This window comes from Cheilinus undulatus, linkage group 23 (genome assembly GCF_018320785.1).
Source record: "Cheilinus undulatus linkage group 23, ASM1832078v1, whole genome shotgun sequence".
NCBI classification, from domain to species: Eukaryota; Metazoa; Chordata; class Actinopteri; order Labriformes; family Labridae; genus Cheilinus; species Cheilinus undulatus.
The window spans coordinates 13,148,238-13,167,688 of record NC_054887.1 but is presented as its reverse complement, the minus strand read 5'-3'; the positions used below and the strand labels follow the sequence as shown (position 1 = coordinate 13,167,688).

Genomic DNA, 19,451 nt, shown 5'->3' with positions numbered 1-19,451 from the left:
AGAGCAGTTCAACGACAAATTTGTTCCACCACTTGCAAACCAACCATAAGAAAGAGTATGAGGAATATGTAAAACTTTTAGACTCCACAAGCACGACTACGGCTACAGAAAGACGAGTAAATCTGCACACCACAATCAGCAAACCCTCGCCGAGTCATTCAGCAAACACGTACCCTATGACAAAGCAAGTAAACATTGGCAAGACATCACGAACGCCATCACTAATTTCATAGCCAAGGAAATGATGGCGATTGAAGTGGTGGAAAGTGAAAGTGAGTATTTGACATTTATGGTTAGGGCTGACCTTAAATGAGAATAATATAATTTATTAACAGCAAAACTATTTTGAAAAGTATGATATTTATAACATGATTAAAGGTGTGCATTTTTTGTGCAGAAGGGTGAAAAACGTATTTTAGAATAATTGACCTCACAAAAAACTAATAATGCATTTTAACCAGTGTTGCTACTAATCAATGACATATGCCAGACTGCAATTATCCATAAATAAGTTATTCACTTTCAGTGTAGTATCTTGAAAAAAATCAATTTGTGTTTTTTTTCATCAAAAATTTTGTTTGTTTACATTACAAACATGGCAAGTAAAGGGTTAAAAAAATCTGACAATAATGGAGTATTTGGTATTTTTGTTAATGGCACAAGTTAATTTTTTTATTTACAGTAATAAGCCACTGTGCATTTTTTACACGCTAGGAGGAAAATGAGGCAGCAATTTGTAGGGATACCAGAGGGTTAATGGTATTTGTTTACAATTTTTTTAATCTATTCTTGTACAAAAGCTTAACTAAAATACTACTGAGCAGACCTGATTTGGCATATTCTCCTGTAATTTATGTACAGCCTGGACATAACTTGAAATTGGTCATTGTTAAATATGGCCATAGAATAATGTTGGGCAATGTTTGGCAGAAGATGTATGAAGCACTTTAAAAATAAACAAGAGCTGTTGTTCTGAAATGCTATGTCTATCCATAGATGTCCTGGTAAGCAAGTAGAGTTTTACAGCATTTTTTGTAAAACAAAAAAAAAAGAGAAAGGAAATCACATTCTAAAGGACATCGTCAGATTATTGTTATTGGAAAACTAAAAAAAATTATCGAGATATTTTTTTTTTTGACCATATTGCCCACCCCTACCGTGAAGCACATTTATACTCTGTTTCCCATTAATTGACAACATGTCCAAATAGTCAGCGGTGTGGAAACATGTTGTTAAAAAGGATGATTTTGGTCTGTCCCGCGACCAATCAATTAATTGATGATCTGGTGTGATTTTAGTTGACCAAGTTTTTCTTTGACTGACTACAGCCCTAATACTTTCCATTATTGTTGGTACAGAAAAAATGAGATTCTCCTCACCAGCTCAACCTACTTTCTTAATGTTGCCAACATAAATGTGCAACTTAGCCACTGCTCTCTCTCTTTTGGTTGAAAAATCTGACTCAATATTATTAAGTTTCTTTAATAAAAGCAGTTACTAAGATACTGGACAACTGATCATTTTAAACACATGAAGGTTAGAGTAAACATTGTGACAGCTTCAATATATAGAAGTGTTGCCAATGTAATTGCACAGTTTAGACAAACAATATTGGGCCTTTGAATGATACAAGTTTTACAACAAATGATCAAACCCCCATATTTGCATTATAGTTGGGACAGAAACGTGGCTAAATGAGGTCCCTCTCAGCAGCTTAACCCACTTCCTCTGTGTTGCCAACATATTTGTACAACTTAGCCAGTGCTCTCGCTCTTCTGGTTGAAAATCTGATTGATCATGAAGTTTCTTTTAGCCTGTTACCTAGATACTGGATATTTGTTCATTTTGAAACACATCAAGAGGGTAAAACATCCTGACAGCCTCAATAAATGGAAATGTTGCCAATGCTGTTGCACAGTTTTGACAAACACTCAATATTGGGCTTTTAAATCATAAAAAAAAGGAACAAAAATGAACAAATGTTAATCACTTTAATAATTTTTTGTACAGAAACTCAATGAGGTCCCCCTTCACCAGCTCAACTCACTTTCTTGATGTTGCCAATGTAATTGTCCAACAGAGACAATAATGACATTGTATTCAAATGCATGTTCTTTAATACAGAGTTGGCCCCACAAGATTTTGGAGTGTTTCTGTGGGAATTTGTGCCCATTCATTCTGTAGAGCATTAACTGCAAAACATTTTTTTTCCTCACATCTTTAGATATATATCAAATATCTCCATTCAGCTAAAATATACCGAGGTACGATTTATGGCCCATATCACCCATCCTAATCCAAAATCAGAACGCAGTGGTGTTTCTTTTAAAATCAGACTGTTTTCAGACTAAATGCCTCAAGGAGTCCAACAATCCCAAAGCTGGCTTAAATAAAACTTGTCAAATTGTCTCTTAAGGGCCTCCCAGAACAAAACCAGCTTCAAAAAGGCAGAAAACAAAGCCAGGAGAGTATTGACCCCCACCCTGAAGGCCCCAGCCTGGGGAGGGACGGCCGGTCAGCATGCATTCAGACAGCAGAGGAAGCTTCAGTGTGGAGGGAGCAGCGAGGCCACAAGTCCATAATGAGGCGATAGAGAAGTGACCGAGCAGGAATTCTGGAGGAATGTGAAGGATTTGAAGAAGTGGCGGTGATGCACTGTTGTTCAGTGAATATGAGACTGGGTTTAATTGTTCAGAGACAAATGAAGCTCATTGTGTCAGAGAATGTGAGACCTCGGTTTGCGGTCCAGTCTGAGTCAGCCAATACCAGAAAATCAGCTGTCAGCGAGGGTACCGTTAAAACCTGATGATCTCTTATCATTGCATAAACTCACAGCTAACACATGGGACAAAATGTCTCCTGACTGACCATTTATCACATCATAATGCAAATCTCATGTTGTCTGCAAACCAAATGGCCGCAAACATGGAATGCACCTGTGGTCAGCGGTTTTACTCCTGCAGAGTAATGCTGCTTTGGTCTACTTTGAATCTGTTCTGCTCCATTTTTGCTGTTTGCACAAAACTCAAGGAGAACTTGAAGGCACAAAGAGTAAACACAACGCACAGATGGGAAGCTGAGCATTTTCCCACCGGCTGTTTTTGTCTCTGCGTCTACAAATTACTTTGTTTTAATTCGTCTCGCTTGTTTTGCCGATCCCCGCGGCTGCACACGATCTCCTGTCCCCCTCTGACCCCCACATACTCAGGTGTTTCTCACACCTGCTCTCTGAGCCGTCCACTTGTCACATCTGATCCTCTGTCAGCGTCTGCAGTGACTTCAGCTCTCCCCCCCGCGACACGCAGCGGTGGGCTTACCTGTAAGCATGCCTGCAGAGTGTCTGTGTGCAAACATCCTGCATGCATTCATACATACCAATGAGCAGCGGTTCTGAGGCTATTTATAGAGCGGCTATATTAGCTCACCATATGTGTCAGCTGCTGCGCTCAAAATGGCCACAAATAGCCTGAGCAGGACAACGAGGTGGGAAAGTAGAAGGATCAAACCAAAAGGCCTCAATGAAAGTGTGTAATACAGTGGAGTGATCCACAGCATCTTATTTGACTTCCCAATACAAGCATTATAAGGTAAATAACTGAATTTAAACACAAATTACAAATGCATTCAGTAGACTCGTCTGAAGTTAAGACAACTCAGGAAAATGTCACAGCCGACATACAACTTACCCCCAGTGTCTAACTCCAAATAGCCCTAAATTGTGCTGTAACTACTATCAGTAGCATTGGTGCTAGCAAACAGCGACTAGTCACTTCACTTTGGAGCTTGCCTTTTCTTGCCTCTTTTTACCCATCTTTGCCACTTGAAACCAATTTGGCCACATTCTAATCTCACCTCATGACTTTTTTTTGCCCATTTTTGCCACTTATCCCCATTTTCACTGCTTTTAAAATCCCAATTACCACCTTCCCTTTCCATTTTTGACACTTTAAAACTATTTCCACTACTTCTTCTGCTTGTTTTTGCCACTTACAGCCTAGTGCTGCCTCTGTGGTCTCATTGGTGCCACTATTAACCCTTTTTCACCACTTTTTACACCCTTTTTTCTATATAACTGCATTTCACTATTTGTTATGCCTGCTCACCATTTTTAACCCATTTTTGACAGCCTATTTTTATATCCAGGTTTTTGCTGCTTTAAACACATTTTTGCTACTTTAAATATCCCATTCCCCACTTTTTCCATCAGTTTTGCCATTTTAACCCTGTTCAATATTGCTCATGCCTGTTTTGCAAAGTTTAACCTATTTTTGCAACTTTTAAAATCACATTTCACAACCTCTCCTGTCCATTTTAACCCATTTTAATCCTGTTTTTAAGAAATGGGGTTTACATTTTTAAGAAGGCTATAAACTACAGCACAAATGAATACAAAATATGTGTTGTTTTCATAAGACTGGTTATAATTCAAGTAAAAAAATAAATTAAATATGGTTATCATAGCTTAACTTTACAAAGGACCATGATTTTGCAGACCTCCAGGAACCTTCGTTATCATTGGTTGCTATGGGGAATTACCCTGCCCCCCAGCGCTAATAGAGCAGTTTATCTCAATACAGTCTGTTGTTAGCTGTTGTCACTGCCTTCATTGAAAGTAAACAGCCAGTTAAATGATATGTTTTTGTTTATTGTGACTTAAATTTTCCTAATCTATCAGCCACTGTGGCCTAAGGGTCATTAAGAATATCGTAATGGAGAGTTTTGTGCCAGAAAACAGTAAATTTCATTTCTAAACTTCTGTCTCTCTGCTCTGGCACAGAGCCAGGCAGATATGCTCTGACCATAGTTCACTGCAAGATCAGGGGGAAGGCTAATTGCTGGAGTGCTTGTCTATTTTTCCCTTGAATCAAACGCAGCAGGAACATGCATCTTGCCTGCTGAAGGTATGTTTAAATCCATATTCCACCTGTCTTTAATCCTGGATGATTAAAAGAAGCGGCTTGTGGCTTTGTCTTTCTCAAAGCAACAACAGTTCAATCCCTTATGTCCTTAGTGTTGTGATACTAAAGTTTAGTAAAGTATGATAATAGACATGTTCTATTCCTGCCAAGTCTGTCACAATAAAAGCCTCCAATGCAAATCATCATTGAAGACTTTTATTTTGAAAAGCAACATCAGGAAATCAAATCTTTTAAGCAGCAACTTAACAACAAAGACATCTCATAACGATAAGCTTTATCAAACAGGAAAGATTTAAGCCTATAGCAGCATAACCAACTAAGGGCTGTGAAGCATTTACCATGTTAATCCATTAATTATGGACTCACTCCTTAATGTAAAAAATGTATTACATTATCAGGAGAACATTTCATTCATCATCTGTACACTTCCACATTTGTTTCATTTTTCAACACAGAGGTTGCTGCTTTGGAGAGACAAGTAAAGAAAACAAAGGCTCTGATAAAAAACAACAGCTCTGCAATTTAGGGTTATTTGAATGGAGGAGAGATGACTCATTACAAAACAAAGGTGTTGTGTGAAAACTGGCAAGATGTTGCTGTGACTTCCAGAGAAAATATCCCCACCTGCAACAAAACCATGAAGAGCAACATGAAACAGTCGAATGACTAAAAACGACAACATCAAGGACGCCAAGTAACAGCAAGTCGAAACCTTTGCAAACGGCAATTTCAAGTGAGACTCCTCTTCCAAACCTCAACACCTAAAGAAGTAACAAAAGCCATCTAATATATAAATCCATTTGCATATCTATGCAAATGCTTTCTGGAACTGTTTGCATGGATTGCAAACCCATGCACACAGTTGAGAAATCTGTTGGCATGGATTATAAACCAATAATGAGAAGCAATGCAATGTTGGGAGCAGGAAGACACAAGACTTTTAGAGCTCGTATGCAAAATCAAGACAAATTTTCTTTCATCAAAAGTGATATCACCATCATGATACCGAACAATGTAATTTTTGTTTTCCTCTTATCTTGCAGGCCTTCTGTGTTCGTGAGTGTGCCAGCTGTAGGTGTGTTAAAGAGACCTGGAGAGCTGCAGGGCATTTTTCTAGTCAAACAAGTCTGCAGAATATACATGTAAGCAAATGTGCACGAGGAGCCGGAGTCACTAATAACCCCTCAAACACGCACGGAGCTCGCCAACAAGTAAAGCCTGTTCAGCACAGTGCAGCCTCTGAGTCACACTTGCTTGTCAAAGTTGTGTCTCGCAGACGGCAGGGAGCAAATCCCTCCATAAAAAGAGAGAGAGAGAGAGAGAGAGGGGTGAAGGACGCGAGCATGACTGATAGAAGGAGAAAGGCTCAACAGCAGCAAGAAGAAGAAGAAGTCAAAACCGTGCCTCCTCACACGGGCTTTCCGTGAGATATTTGTGGATTGGTGCAGCGGGAAGACTCGCTGACGTGGGTGTGCATGAGAGTGGAGGGAAATCTCTGCCCGGACCAAACAAAGCACAACCTCAGACCCACACCATCCCACTCCCTCTGCATCTCTGTGTGGTTTTCCCACATTCAAACTCACTTGATGAAGCAGCGAGCTCCTTCGAATGTGTATCCTTCCTCCCATCCTGTTGGTAAATCTGTGAAAGCACAGGAGAGAGAGAAATCACAGCAGTGCAGGGATAAAAAGCCTACAATACACACTTGGACTGGCAAAAATCATTATCAAACTCATTCTGACTGACTCTAAAATCATGATTATTTTACATAAGCGTTGATTTATTTCTGTAAGCTTTAAGAGAACATGCAGAAATATGGATTAAATGAACACAGAGAATGGATAGAAAGCTTTGTCCGCATCCGTATGCAATTTAAACTTAGGCATAAATGAACCAGAACTCTTCTTGTCTAATTATCTCACATTTTGGCATTCTGACTGATAATGTTCAGGCTTTTAAACAGCCAAACTGATGCACATTTCTGAACTCATTCTTTAAAGTCTCTCCTTTAATTTATCCCTGGTTTGCTCATCTCACTACTGATACAACCCTCTAAAGTGATCACAGGATTTTCCTCATTTTAAAGGAAAAATCTGCAGCACTGTCAGCAGAATCCTCTCCATTTAAATAACATTAAATATACGGGCAGTAAGCTTTGTTTGCATCTGTATGTGCACTAAACATAGAGTATATTTGGGCTTTAATGCTTGTACAAAGCGCTGACCATCGTCTTGAACCCTGGGGTGTTTACAGCGGTCATTGGGTGCATTTGTAAGATCTGAACATGTAAATCCAAACCAAGCAGTGCAGGTACTGAGTCAAAAGATTAGCATGTAGCAAATAAGAAAATGTCTTGCACACTGCAGGGCTGTCAAAATTATTCAATGCATTTGCTTTGTGCTCCTGCACCGATACAGTAACATCTTGCGGTGGAGGCAGTTTAATGGCATGGGGCGGCATCTCCCTCACCGGAAAATTAAGGCTTATCATCATTTGAGGCAATCTCAATGCTGAGAAATACTGAGATGAGATTCTGCAACCAGTGGCAATCCTATAACTCCACAGTCTGGGACTCGAGTACAAGATGACAACACTCGCCGCCACAGAGCAGGGTTTATCAGAGGCTACCTCCAGAATTTGGGGATGGAGAGGATGGAATGAACTGCCAGCAGTCTTGACCTCAACCACATTGAACACAAATTGCCTATATGTCTTGTTTCTTCAGAATTCAGTCATCCAATCCACCAAACGAGTCAATGGCGGAATAAGGTGTTTGGTATTTGCAGAGAAAATTTGGCAAATTTTTCAAGGGTGCAACCCACATATTCAGCTCTACTGCTCATCCTACAAATGCATGTTCTTTACATATGTGGCACCATTTAAAAGGGCAATAAACAGGCTTTCCAACGGTAAAAGATTTATTGCCAAGAAGCATTGTTACAATAAGAAAATAACCTACCGAACACAAACATCCTAACTTTTTGTGCCAAGTTTGGAGAGTAAGCAGCTCAATGCTTATATGTTGGATGGTGAAAACATGTGACAGCTTTATATCACTACACATTTCATCTATAATCCACAGTTCCCAGCTACGGGGGCTGAGTTTGGGTGACTGAACTTGCAACTGATTTTAAAGAATGATTGTGGTCTGTCACAGTAAGCAGCACAAAACATGAATGAAGTATAGCAACAGAAGGGCATCTTTCTCTAGCACACATGGGGCTTTGTTGTAACAGCTGTAACAAGACAAGTCCTGTTACAACTTTAAAAGATGAAGAAATTATTTGGCTTTGAAAACTGTCAGACATTTCAGTGCAGAAATTCTACATATTACAGCTTTAAGAATAAACTCTCTTTAGGATGGGGATGGATGGATTATTTTTGATTTATATTCATGTCAGAGGGAGGATTGATAATCAAAGGGATATCTAGCCTGACTTTTACAAGCTTGACTCATCAATTAAGAATAGATGGTTATAAATCCACAGGAAGTAGTCTGATTTTAACCATGGTTTAGTGCCTGTCTTTCTTGTTACTCCCTCTCAAGCATCAACAGAGCTATCTCTCTTCTGCTGCAGGCCAAAGTAACATGATGTGTCTGCAAGCATGCAGGGGCAGATTTTGACTTTTTATTGAGGTGTCCAACTAAAGCCAGGACATATTTAGGGGTGGCAATAAGTTTGTGTGCACAGACATGAAGGATCACCATTTATTTACACTTACTGTCCCCAAAAATCATATCTAGATAATGACAAATGAATAGTCGAGGCAGGACAGGGTAGTCGTACACCCAGCCGTAAGCAGCTGATGTCCAGCTGATTCTAATTATGGCCTCCCTGCTCCCACAGCCAATCACAGATCTGTCTCTCAACACAGCAGTATATTTAAAAATGATGTGCTCACTAATCTCCGCTTACATTAATGCTGATGTACTAAGCTGCTGACAAAGCTGAACCTCCTCCACCCCAGCCTTCTCCTTTATAGCATAAAGCTTGTTGCACCCTCATATTCAGATTCTTGCTATTATGGATTGATTGCTTTTGAACTAAATTTATTGTATTCAATACACATTGTCGTAAATGTAGCTATCCATATGAGGTTTTCTAGCCATGCACTCACTGGAAAGTCAAAGCATGTAGCTTGAGTAAGTCAGGGAGCATCTTTCCCCCAACACAGCGGTCCATTTAAATATGACGTACCCAGCTTGCATTAATGCTGCTGCTGCTGCTGGCAAAGCTTCACCTCCTCCACCCCAGCCTCCTCCTTTATAGCATAGAGCTTGTTGCACCGTCTTCTTCTGATTCATGCTGCTTCTGGACTAATTTCATTTCATTCAAGATGCATTGTGATGAATGTATCTATCCATATGGGAGTTTCTGGCTATGCACTCCCTTGCTTGACTTACCCAGGGAGCACCTTTTCAGCAGAGCTTTCGCCAACAAGTACAACTGTATATCCATTTTGCAATGAAAGTGGTTAAATGTATAAGTTGACCTAACTGAAAAGTATTTTCTTCATGATCTTGTTACTATAAGGCAATAGAGCTGTTAAAAAGTAAACAAAAAACTCTTCATGTAACTGTCTTTTTTGTAAGGGTCAGGCAAGACAAACCAGGGGAAATCATTGCATGTTTTTGGAAATATTCCTCATGATATTCTTTTCTCCTGCTTCATGATTTGTGTGGTTTAAAATGGAAAAGAAAATTGAATCCTAATACTTGAGCATCACCCCAGAAATTGGATCAGCATCCAAGAACGGTGATAAAATCATACCATGACAAAGGCACATCACCAGTAATCAGCTGTGCAGAGATATGAAGCCCATGATTCCCACACTCACCTGCAGAGCAATGCAGTGTCTGGACTACAAATAGCTCAATTGGCTGGTGCTGTTTAATGCATCCCACCCCCCCTCCCCAATAAGCCGGGCAGATATTCATGGATTACTCAATCATCCTGCCTCAGCCTCCAGCTGTGTGAACACTGATCTGCAGCCTGCAGTGGAAAGAAGAAGCCCCCCCCACCCTTGTTCTCCGGCGGCAGATGTGTGTTTTATTTTGGTATAAGGGCTTTGCATCGATGCACAGACGCGCTGCATTGTTTCTACAGCGGCTCGGTGCAGATACGGGGCTGTGAAACGCCGCAGCAATGGGCGGATTTCAGAGGAAATGTGTCAAATGTCACTGCAGGGAATCAGCCCTGAAATCAGCACACGCCTACGTGACGGAACTTTTAAAAAGTGTGTCGCAAAGTGGCCAGGTGGAGCGAGGAGAGGGGAGAGCAGAGGCATGAGGGGGGATGCAATAGGGGAGAAGGGAGGGTAGGGCTGGGCGACAGGGAGCAAAAATCACATCTTGATGTTTTTTGGGTGACTGGCAACACATTGAAAAGGGCATGTTTGGATATTTTTTGTTCTTGGAGAAATCAGCAGTCAAAATACTAGAAAGCTCATCTTTATATGATTCTGGTAAAAATCAACACATATTGGAACAAAAATTGACCAAAATAAAAGTCCTGCACACTCAATAATAGGGCATTTTCCCCTTTAAGTCACTAAATATTGCAGGCAAACTCCAAATTGTGCAAAAACATTACCAACACTTAGACTGTCAGTTCTCCTAAAGAACATGTGTTTGAAAATGATCAAATCTCCAATATTTGGATGATTGGTGGTATCAAAAGTACTGAAATGTAATAATCTAGTCATATTTCAAACCAGTAGAGAGCTAGCACTGGCGAAATTGGGCAAACATTAGGAAACATTTGGTAAAAGTCTGCGGAACTTGCAAGAGGCAAGGGTTTCCTTGGGGTTTGGCAAATTACACCCATTTTTCCAAAAGTTGGCAACATATTTATGCAATTAAGGCAATGTGTAGGAGCTTGCCTGCAATTTTAAGAAATGAAGAGATATAAATTACCCAATTTTGGGCGCTTTTGCCTCTATTTTGTTGCACAGGCACAATATCATTCGATTTTGATTAATCATACAAAAGCCCCTTAATTAAAGTGATAGTTCCCAATTGTATTGCACATTGATTATCTATTGGTCAATAAGCTCATAACTGTGGGTGGTTCTGATTGTAAACTGTCTTTTTATAAGGCATTAGTGCTGGTGTGTTTTTGTTTTTATTCATTCAACATGGCACTCACAACTGGCCACATGAAGTCAGAAGAAACGGTATTTTTACGCAGCGTAAACTACATCGAAATAATCGATATTGACTCGTCCCATGATCTTGTTGAAATTATATCGATTTATCTTCAAAAGTCCTCATCTCGCCCAGCCCTAAGAGGAGGCTGTTGCTTTTGCTGCAGAGAGAACAAATCTCCCCTCATCGTCTCCCCGCAACTTGTCGCCCCTTTCTCTGCGCCGTGACGCGCGCAGAACCTTTCCAAGGCGCGGCGTGCACGCGTGTGTATGTGTGCGTGTTTTCGCATGAATTGAAGGGGAAAATAAAAAAAAGAACCTGACCAGAGTGTTTACCTGGAGTTTTTCTGTGGCCCGTGATCACAGCCTCTCCAGTAACAGGATGCAGCCAGGTTGTACTCTTTGCTTCTTCGCTGTTGGTGGAAGAAGAAGAAGAAAAACGGAGGAAAGGTGAACAGAGAGCCGAAAAAAGACAAACACCCAAAATGCGTCAGAGCGTATCCATTAATCCACGTGTCCGCGTGATATTTACTTGATGAAGAAAATGCGTCCATCCCGAGTCACCCCATAACTCCAAGAAGAGGGAAGGCAGGAGAGCCAGTCCGGCTTCGGGTCCGCCGCCATGTCTACCTCAGAGCTCCTCTGCTCTCTTACTACACACGGGCTCTGTGCGCGGCGCCGTGCCAGGCGCGAGCCAGATGGGCTCCGCGTGGGCGCGCTTACTGGAGACGGGGGCGCGCCCAGAGGAGAAGAAAGAAACAAGTCAAGTCAAACTTTCTTTACAGGGCAAATTTATAAAGAAGACAACACAGCAAGCATATAGTTCACATACAATCAGTCAATTAGTCATTATAACAACATCTCAATGCTACATACGTGCATGTTATTACTTTTTTTTTAAATTATCAATACATTTGTAGTAAAGATAAACCAATCAGTGATTATTTTTGATACAGATTAATCTTTGATAATTCTCTCTTTTTTTAATTATGTTTATATAGTTTAAATAGTACAGTATTTTGTAATATATTTTGGAATAATGTTAAAAAACATGCCTATATAGATTTATACATAAGCACATAATCTAATTCATTAGGCTGAAGGTGTCAGGACAAAACCTTGTATCTCCAAAATCACCACTTTTCAGAGAATTTAACACTTGTTTTGTTTTGTTTTTTTCTCTTTCATCACTTTCTGTTTTGTATGTTTCTTTTGCTGTACAGTCATTTCACATTTTTTTCTCTTTTTTTGTTTACATGTCAAAAAATAAACATTTTAATCAGTCAGTCTGTCTTTATAAAGTTCATTTATGATGAAGACAAGAAACGAAAGCATGATATTACAAACACAGAAGACCATTGGTTCCCAACTTGGGCTTTGGGTCCCCTTTTTGGGGGCACCACGGATTTCGGGGGGGGGGGGGCATGAGTGTCTATCTGCTTTGAGGTTGTTAAAATCAGGTTCCCTCATATCTAGAGTCATTATAAAACACTTAGTGAATCGTCCATCCAGTGGTGTTTCAGTAAGACTTGGGTTTGGGCAATTTTTTATGGCTTTAATCAAAAGGAAAAATGGTTTGGAACCACCGGTCTAGACTGTAGTATTTGTTATATTAACAAAGACCCATTATTTATAAGGGATGAGGTATTGTCAGCACAATATTAGTTCCAGCACCCCAAAAAGTTAATTGGTGGCATCAGCAGATATGAACATGGTCGATATATATACTCTAAGTACTGTACATGCAGAATGTTCAGATTTACCTTAACCCCTTACATCCCAGCATCCTCATATGAGGATATCACATTTTGGGTTCTATGCAGTATTACTCTTAATTCTGTGGCACTTAGTCCTGTTAGCCTCATTTGTGGACACTTTGTCTGCCCTCTTGTGGTCACAAAAGCACATTACAATTATCAGTGCACATTTAGGTTGACTGCCATTCTAACCAAAATGCTCTAGAGGCGCTCTCGATACATAAAGGTATAAAAAAAAACCTTCAAATGTTATGATTGAAACTTCAATTCATTTATATTAATTTATGCTTGGTAATGTTTGTAGTTTGATATGGCTGCATATCTGACAAGTTGTATGAACAGAACAAGCTACAACAGTGCTGAACAACAATACTCATACGAGGACATTGGGACTTTCTACTGGTGTAAAAATGAGTTCAGTCAGGAACGCTCTCATCATACATTTTATTGCAAAATGGATGTACTGTTTAACTTGGTAGAGAAGGCTCTGCTTAAAAGACGCTCCCTCGGTTCATTGAGCGGCACATGACTCTCCAGGGAGCGCATGGCTCTAAACCCCCACATGAACAAATACAATTATGACAATGTATACTGAAGCAAATAAAAAAATAAATCCAGTGGCAGGAATCTAAATATGAGGGTGCATAAGCTTTATGCTCTAAAGGAGGTAGCTGGGGTGGAGGAGTTTAAGCTTTGCCAGCAGCCGCAGCATTAGTGAGAAGTATGCCAGATCTAAATACACTGCTGTGTTGAGAGAAAGAGGTGCAATTGGCTATAAGAGCAGGGAGATGAAAATTAGGATCAGCTGACCATCAGCTGATCATGGCTGGGCGTGTGACTACCGTGACCTGCACGAAATAACTCCAACGCTTTGTGAGATATTGCTTAGGCAGATCTTGGAAAGAAACCAACAGCTTACGAGTTAAAGTGAGCATAAAGGCTTCTTGAATGAAGTGCAAATTAGTCTACAATGATTTATTTGTCTGGGATACAATCAAATGATGGATGAATGTAACCGAAGGAGAAAACTGAGGTCTCACAATCAGAGAGATTCTTCATTTTGGGTAAATACCTTTGGTTGTATTTTAAAAAGAAGTAAGACAAAACAGTTATTTCACAAATTTTTATTTAACATTGCTGTCACAATTGACTGCTGTCATTACTGTAACATGGCATTATTTTACTAAAATAAAATGACTAAACCATTAATTTGACCCATTTGGCTTGCTGAATATCATTAAACAAATAAAAAGTCACTCAGTTATTTTAGTGGTAGTAATAATTCTTCTTCTGAGCACCTGTAACCATTTCTTCAGTCCATGGCTGAGGTTTTTGAAATGAAAAATGAGTCATTTTTTCCAAAATACATTTCTACTACTGACTTCACACATGATTGTTCAAATTCATCAACGTTCTGAAGTAGTTTGAATACTAAATGACTTTGAACTTGTAGTAAAATTTGACCCAGAGGATCTCTGCTGTGATTCATGCTTTCTCCTCATCCACCACTGGATAAAGATACAAGGCATGATTTTCAGCCAAGTTAAAGGAGGCGGTGGGGTGTTAGATTCTGGCAGAAGAGCTTATATGTCTGAATGTGTATGTGACTAAATTGGCCCCAAAGAAAGTTCACTATTGGTGTGATTCCTGCACGCGCTGCCAGAGCTGCTTCAGGGCTCAGCTGTGAGTTTATAATCTGTCAATCAGCCAGCCAATCAAGAGCCATGTTACACTCCATAAATCTAAATATGACCATCTGATTTGGCATAGACAGAGGATGTCTCTTACTTAGTGTGACTATCATTCATTGAAGGGATGTCAAAGAATGATTAAAGGTGCAATATGTAGAATTTTAAACTATAATGTTGACATCATCGATGGCCTTCATGTTTACCCCAGTAAGTGCCCTTTAAAAAGTCCCAGTGGTAGATAAAACTGTTGAAGATCCCTTCAGGGTGCCCTTCCAGTAGACGAAATGTGACACTGTGCCATCCCGGGGTCCCTTCCAGTGGACAAAACGTAAGAATATGCCCTCTGTGGGCCCTTCTAGTTGACTAGATAAGACATTATGCCCTTGCAGGGGCCCTTCCACTGGACAAAACATGACAAAGTGCTATCGAGGGGTGCTTCCATACACCAGACATGACAGTGTGCAAGGGTGCCCTATCACTGGATGGAACCTGATAAAGTACGTCTAATGGTTATGTGTCCAAAAGTGGATAAAATCAAATTAAGTGCAATAAGCTCCTCCGTATTAAGCTAAGTTTTGCTCATATCCTCCTGTCACTTAAAAATATGTTAAATAGTTTGTAAATCCCTGTCTATTTTAATAATAAGTATTGCAACACCATAAAAAAATATCTTAACCAGGATTTAAATTATTTCAATATAAATGTTTGATCTACATACTGTATATCCAAAATGACTAAACCTATACTACATTTATGCAAATTTCACTTAATTCTTACTCCAAATGTTTAAGGTTTTGCATTAATTAAGCAAATTTTGTTGTTACCAAGGTGTCCCTTAATGTTTTATGTATTTAATTCAGTCACAGGTTCTGATTCATATCATAGTCTATAAAAAGACTAATTTCCTGAAGTTTTATTCCATTAAATGATGCCTTTAGATGGATTAGTAAACTCTCTGAGTAGCTTTGCCCACAGCTGTTGTGTTAATCTGCTAAAGAAATATGACTGTACCCTCACATTTCTGCAGATTGTTGCTCATTAAATGACATTTAGATGGAGGGAAACCTGGCAAACAGTGGTCTGACAGAACTGATGTAAGGAGGCGTACATTAAAATCCAAATCATGTAGAAAGTTAATTTTTGCACGCCAAACTTGATCAAATAGACTGAAAGTAACTGCAGTATCAGAAGACTGAGACATCAAATAGAGTCTTCTGGTAGATTTAAAATGGTTTTTGCTGATAATAAAAAGAGAAAACAAGACTGCAATGAAAAAAGAAGAACTTATGATTAGAGGAAATACTGATGAATCTGAGTCTGAGGCATACAGCAGAATCAGGAGAGCATGCAGAGGTGAATATGTGCTGTTAGTATGAAGGGGAATGTATACATGCATGTTCTGTTTCCCTTCTTTGGATATACAGTATATATATGCTCCATATACTGAACATCTCATACAAGATATATGCACACAAAGTTCTCATACTCATCTTTATTCATTTTTCCTTATTCCTCCCTTTTCATTTATAATACATAAAACACAACTCACTACACAGAGGTAATTACTGAGTTCTTTATATAATGGAAAATGATGGTGGTTGAAGCTTTTAATGGTATTTTTAGATATCTCCATGCTTCCAGAGGAGCTTCAGAGCTCTTCCTCATGGAGTCAAAAAGTCAGCAGTGCCTCACTGGAGGGATGAACGGCATAGGCTGGTGACACACTTTACCATTTATAAATCTTAAAACTGGTTGGCCTGGTCGGCACACCTGCTGTTTGTAGGAATGATTTAATATCTGGTTGGTGATACATTTGGTTAGTGAAGCTACCTGGTCTCTAGCTCTCATTGGTTGGTTTGGTTTGGTTGACCTTGCTATGTGACGTATGTGATGCCATCTCTCATCACCACAGAGTTCAACAGTCACCACCAACTTTTTATCATCAACTTTGTTCACAGCAGCCAACAACTCAAATTTGTGGCTCCAACAATCAAAGCTGTTATCACAACACCCCAGGAAAGTGGGTAAAGTAGCGCTGTTGCCTGAACCCATAAATAAACTGTGCCTCTTTAAAAGACGGTTGATAAACATTGATTCCAATACTTCTTTCATGACCCTGTACAACACTGGCCTGGTCTATTTATCAATTAACAGATTAATTGTGCAAAAATAAATGTTTTTGACCACTTTAACACTGTTTTAATATCATCAGATCATTTTTTAAGACAAGCCAATGAGACAAAAGCATCACGACTTTGTTCTTTCCATGTTATTGCTTTACCAGTCTGCCTTTCTTTGCAATCCTTGGCTGTTTGGTTGGCTGATGCCTGGTGCTAGCTAGGATAATGTTAAAGCCTGACTCACTCTGGCTTCCACCCAACCACCCACTCATCCAACCAACCAACCACCCAACCAACCGACCAACCAACCGACCAACCAACAGCCACCTAAACAACAACTCAATGAAAAACACACCCAAGCAACTATCCAACAAACAACCCACCTTCCCAACCAACCAAACAACCAACCAGCCACCCAACCATCACATCAACCAACCAACTAACCAACTAACCAACCAACCACCCATCAATCCAACCAACTACCCCTTGAACAATCCGCCCACCCACCCAACCAAGCAACCAACCAAACATCCACCCACCTAACCTACTCACCCAATCAACCAAATAAAATGATGCTAAAATAAGAATAAAGATAGCTCAATAATACTTGCTAAAATATGTAAAAACTCATAAAGAGAACTTGGTAAATTAGAGGAAAAAATGCTAACTGATAATCAAAATAGAGCGAGATAAAATCTAAAATACTTAAACAGATTAAGATGATGATCGAAAATTTAGTTTAACACCAGAATAAAAAAGCAAAGGTCTTGAGTTTAATTTCAATTCACTGAGTGCCAGCCCTTTTATACAATGGAAAGTGGCTTGTGCCAGTGTTTTTGGCCATTTTGAGTCATCTTTCAAGACCCACAGAATATTCTGTATTATGACTCTGAAAACACCAAATAGCTCAAATGAAAGAAGAAACTCTCTATTTCATCATGGAAAGAAACGTTTGTTTGCACCTTGTTCTGTTCTTGATTTATCTAAAGTTGAATAGAAGCTAGTTTCACTAAAAAGACCACTTTACTTCTAGAAAGCTGGGAAAAATGAATTTTTGTGAAAGAGAGTCTGTCAAGCAAAACAATGATTTGAATGTTATAATTTTGCCTTCAATGACATAAAAGACATCTGAAAATTGTATTACAAATGTTAGTTTTTTGTAAAATAAATAACTATGCTTCCAGTCACTGTCATGCCATTCACACTCTGGAACTGGACGGCCTCCACGGGACCCCCCTATCGCCCACATCCTCTCCTGCTTGCGTTTCCCCTGGCACTGTAAATTATAGAAGTAATATAATATATAATATGTTTTATATCTATAATCTATAATATATAATTTTTTTGTTCTTACCTCTTTTTCTGCCAACAAATGGTGTTGTAGAACTGCATGGGGCTTGCTCTTCTCTCAAGTCTGCTTCTGAAATCACAGGAGCATGAGTGATGGTTTCATTCGATAAATTTGTCTGATTAATCAGTGGGTTCCTAACGTTAACTTACCTCCATCACTCTGGGACGGAGAACAAGATCTGCTCCACTCACTCGGCAGCCATCCCCCAGAGTCTGGGTCGGAGAAGTCAGTTTCTAAAGTGTCGTCGCTGTATGCATCCAGCTGGAGAGTGGCTGCCTTTTTCACGGGGGAGACCTCGCAGCATTCTTTAGCCTCTTGGCCGGCCGAGGCAGATGAATGGCCGCGATGATCCCTGGATTCACTGTTGTTAAGTTCAGTGTCGGTTTCAGTGAGTAAGCAATTTCTTAGGCAAAAGTTTAAAGTTTCTTCCAACGTCTATTTTTAGAACTTTTAGCTCAGATTACCTCCGTAACGATCGCTCTGCTCTTTGACCCCAGGGTCTCCACCTCTGATCTCTGTGGCTTTGATCTACCGTCTCTTCCGTGTTCCAACTACTCACAGGGAGCGTGGGAGCGCCCCCTTGTGCCAGTCGCCGAAAAACACTTTGACGTATATACGTCAGTGGCACTCAGTGAGTTAAAAAGATCAACATTAGGTGCTGCCCTCAGGTCTTCAGGTCAGCTAGTCCACAGACGGGGCTGTAGTGATGATAAGAAGCCTCCCCATGTGGTTTATGGTGAAGCCCACTTGGAGTTTGCCCAGAACTCCACGCAAAAGCTAAGAGGGCTTTCATGTGTTTTGCACCGATGAGAGGTTTCTGTCTCATCACTCTGCCATTAAGCCCAGATCAGTGAAGGGCTACAGTGATGGAACTTTGTCCCATCTCCACACAGGATCTCTGGAGCTCAGTCAGAGTCACCATCATGTTCTTGGTTGCCTCCCTTACAAAGGCCCTCTTGATTGCTCATTTGGGCTGGCTGACCAGCTCTTGGAAGAGTTCTGGTTGTGCCAAACTTCTTCCATTTGAGTATTATGGAGGCCACTGTGCTTCAGTGCAGCAGATTTTTTTGTAGCCTTCTCCAGATCTTTGCCTTGCAATAATCCTGTCTCTGAGCTCTGCAGGCAGTTCGTTTGACTAGCATCAGACTGCAACATAAGACAACCTTTAAAAGTGAAGGGGGTCTGAATACTTTCTGAATGCGCTGTTGTCACTGTGTTTTTTTTTTTTCGTTTTTTTTTAATAAAGATGGATTTTATTGGGAGACAAAGGTGTCAGCTCCCGTAGAAGAAACATTAGAAAAACATGATTTATTTACAATCTTGAGGAAGAAAAATACACTACCCACAATCCTGGAGTGTCGCAGAAACGTGTGATTGGTGGAGCTTGCCCGTGAACCCGTGAACAGCTGTGGAAGAAGTGGGCTGCAACCATTGGGCTCTTTGGTGATGAAAGCTGGAATCACATA

General features: G+C 40.0%; 1 protein-coding gene across 9 annotated transcripts in view; it reads right to left on the bottom strand.

Moving 5' to 3' along the window:
- The window catches only part of LOC121505164 (pleckstrin homology domain-containing family A member 5-like), a 296,479-nt gene extending 284,762 nt beyond the window's left edge, over positions 1–11,717 (bottom strand). For all 9 annotated transcript variants that reach the window (XM_041780235.1, XM_041780239.1, XM_041780237.1 and 6 more), the window contains exons 1-3: positions 11,599–11,717; positions 11,403–11,479; positions 6,503–6,560 (exon numbers count right to left, since the gene is read on the bottom strand). In XM_041780235.1, coding sequence (XP_041636169.1) covers positions 6,503–6,560; positions 11,403–11,479; positions 11,599–11,690 — 227 coding nt within the window. In that variant the 5' untranslated portion in view covers positions 11,691–11,717. The remainder of the gene's footprint in view (positions 1–6,502; positions 6,561–11,402; positions 11,480–11,598) is intronic.
- Between the last annotated feature and the right edge of the window lie 7,734 nt (positions 11,718–19,451).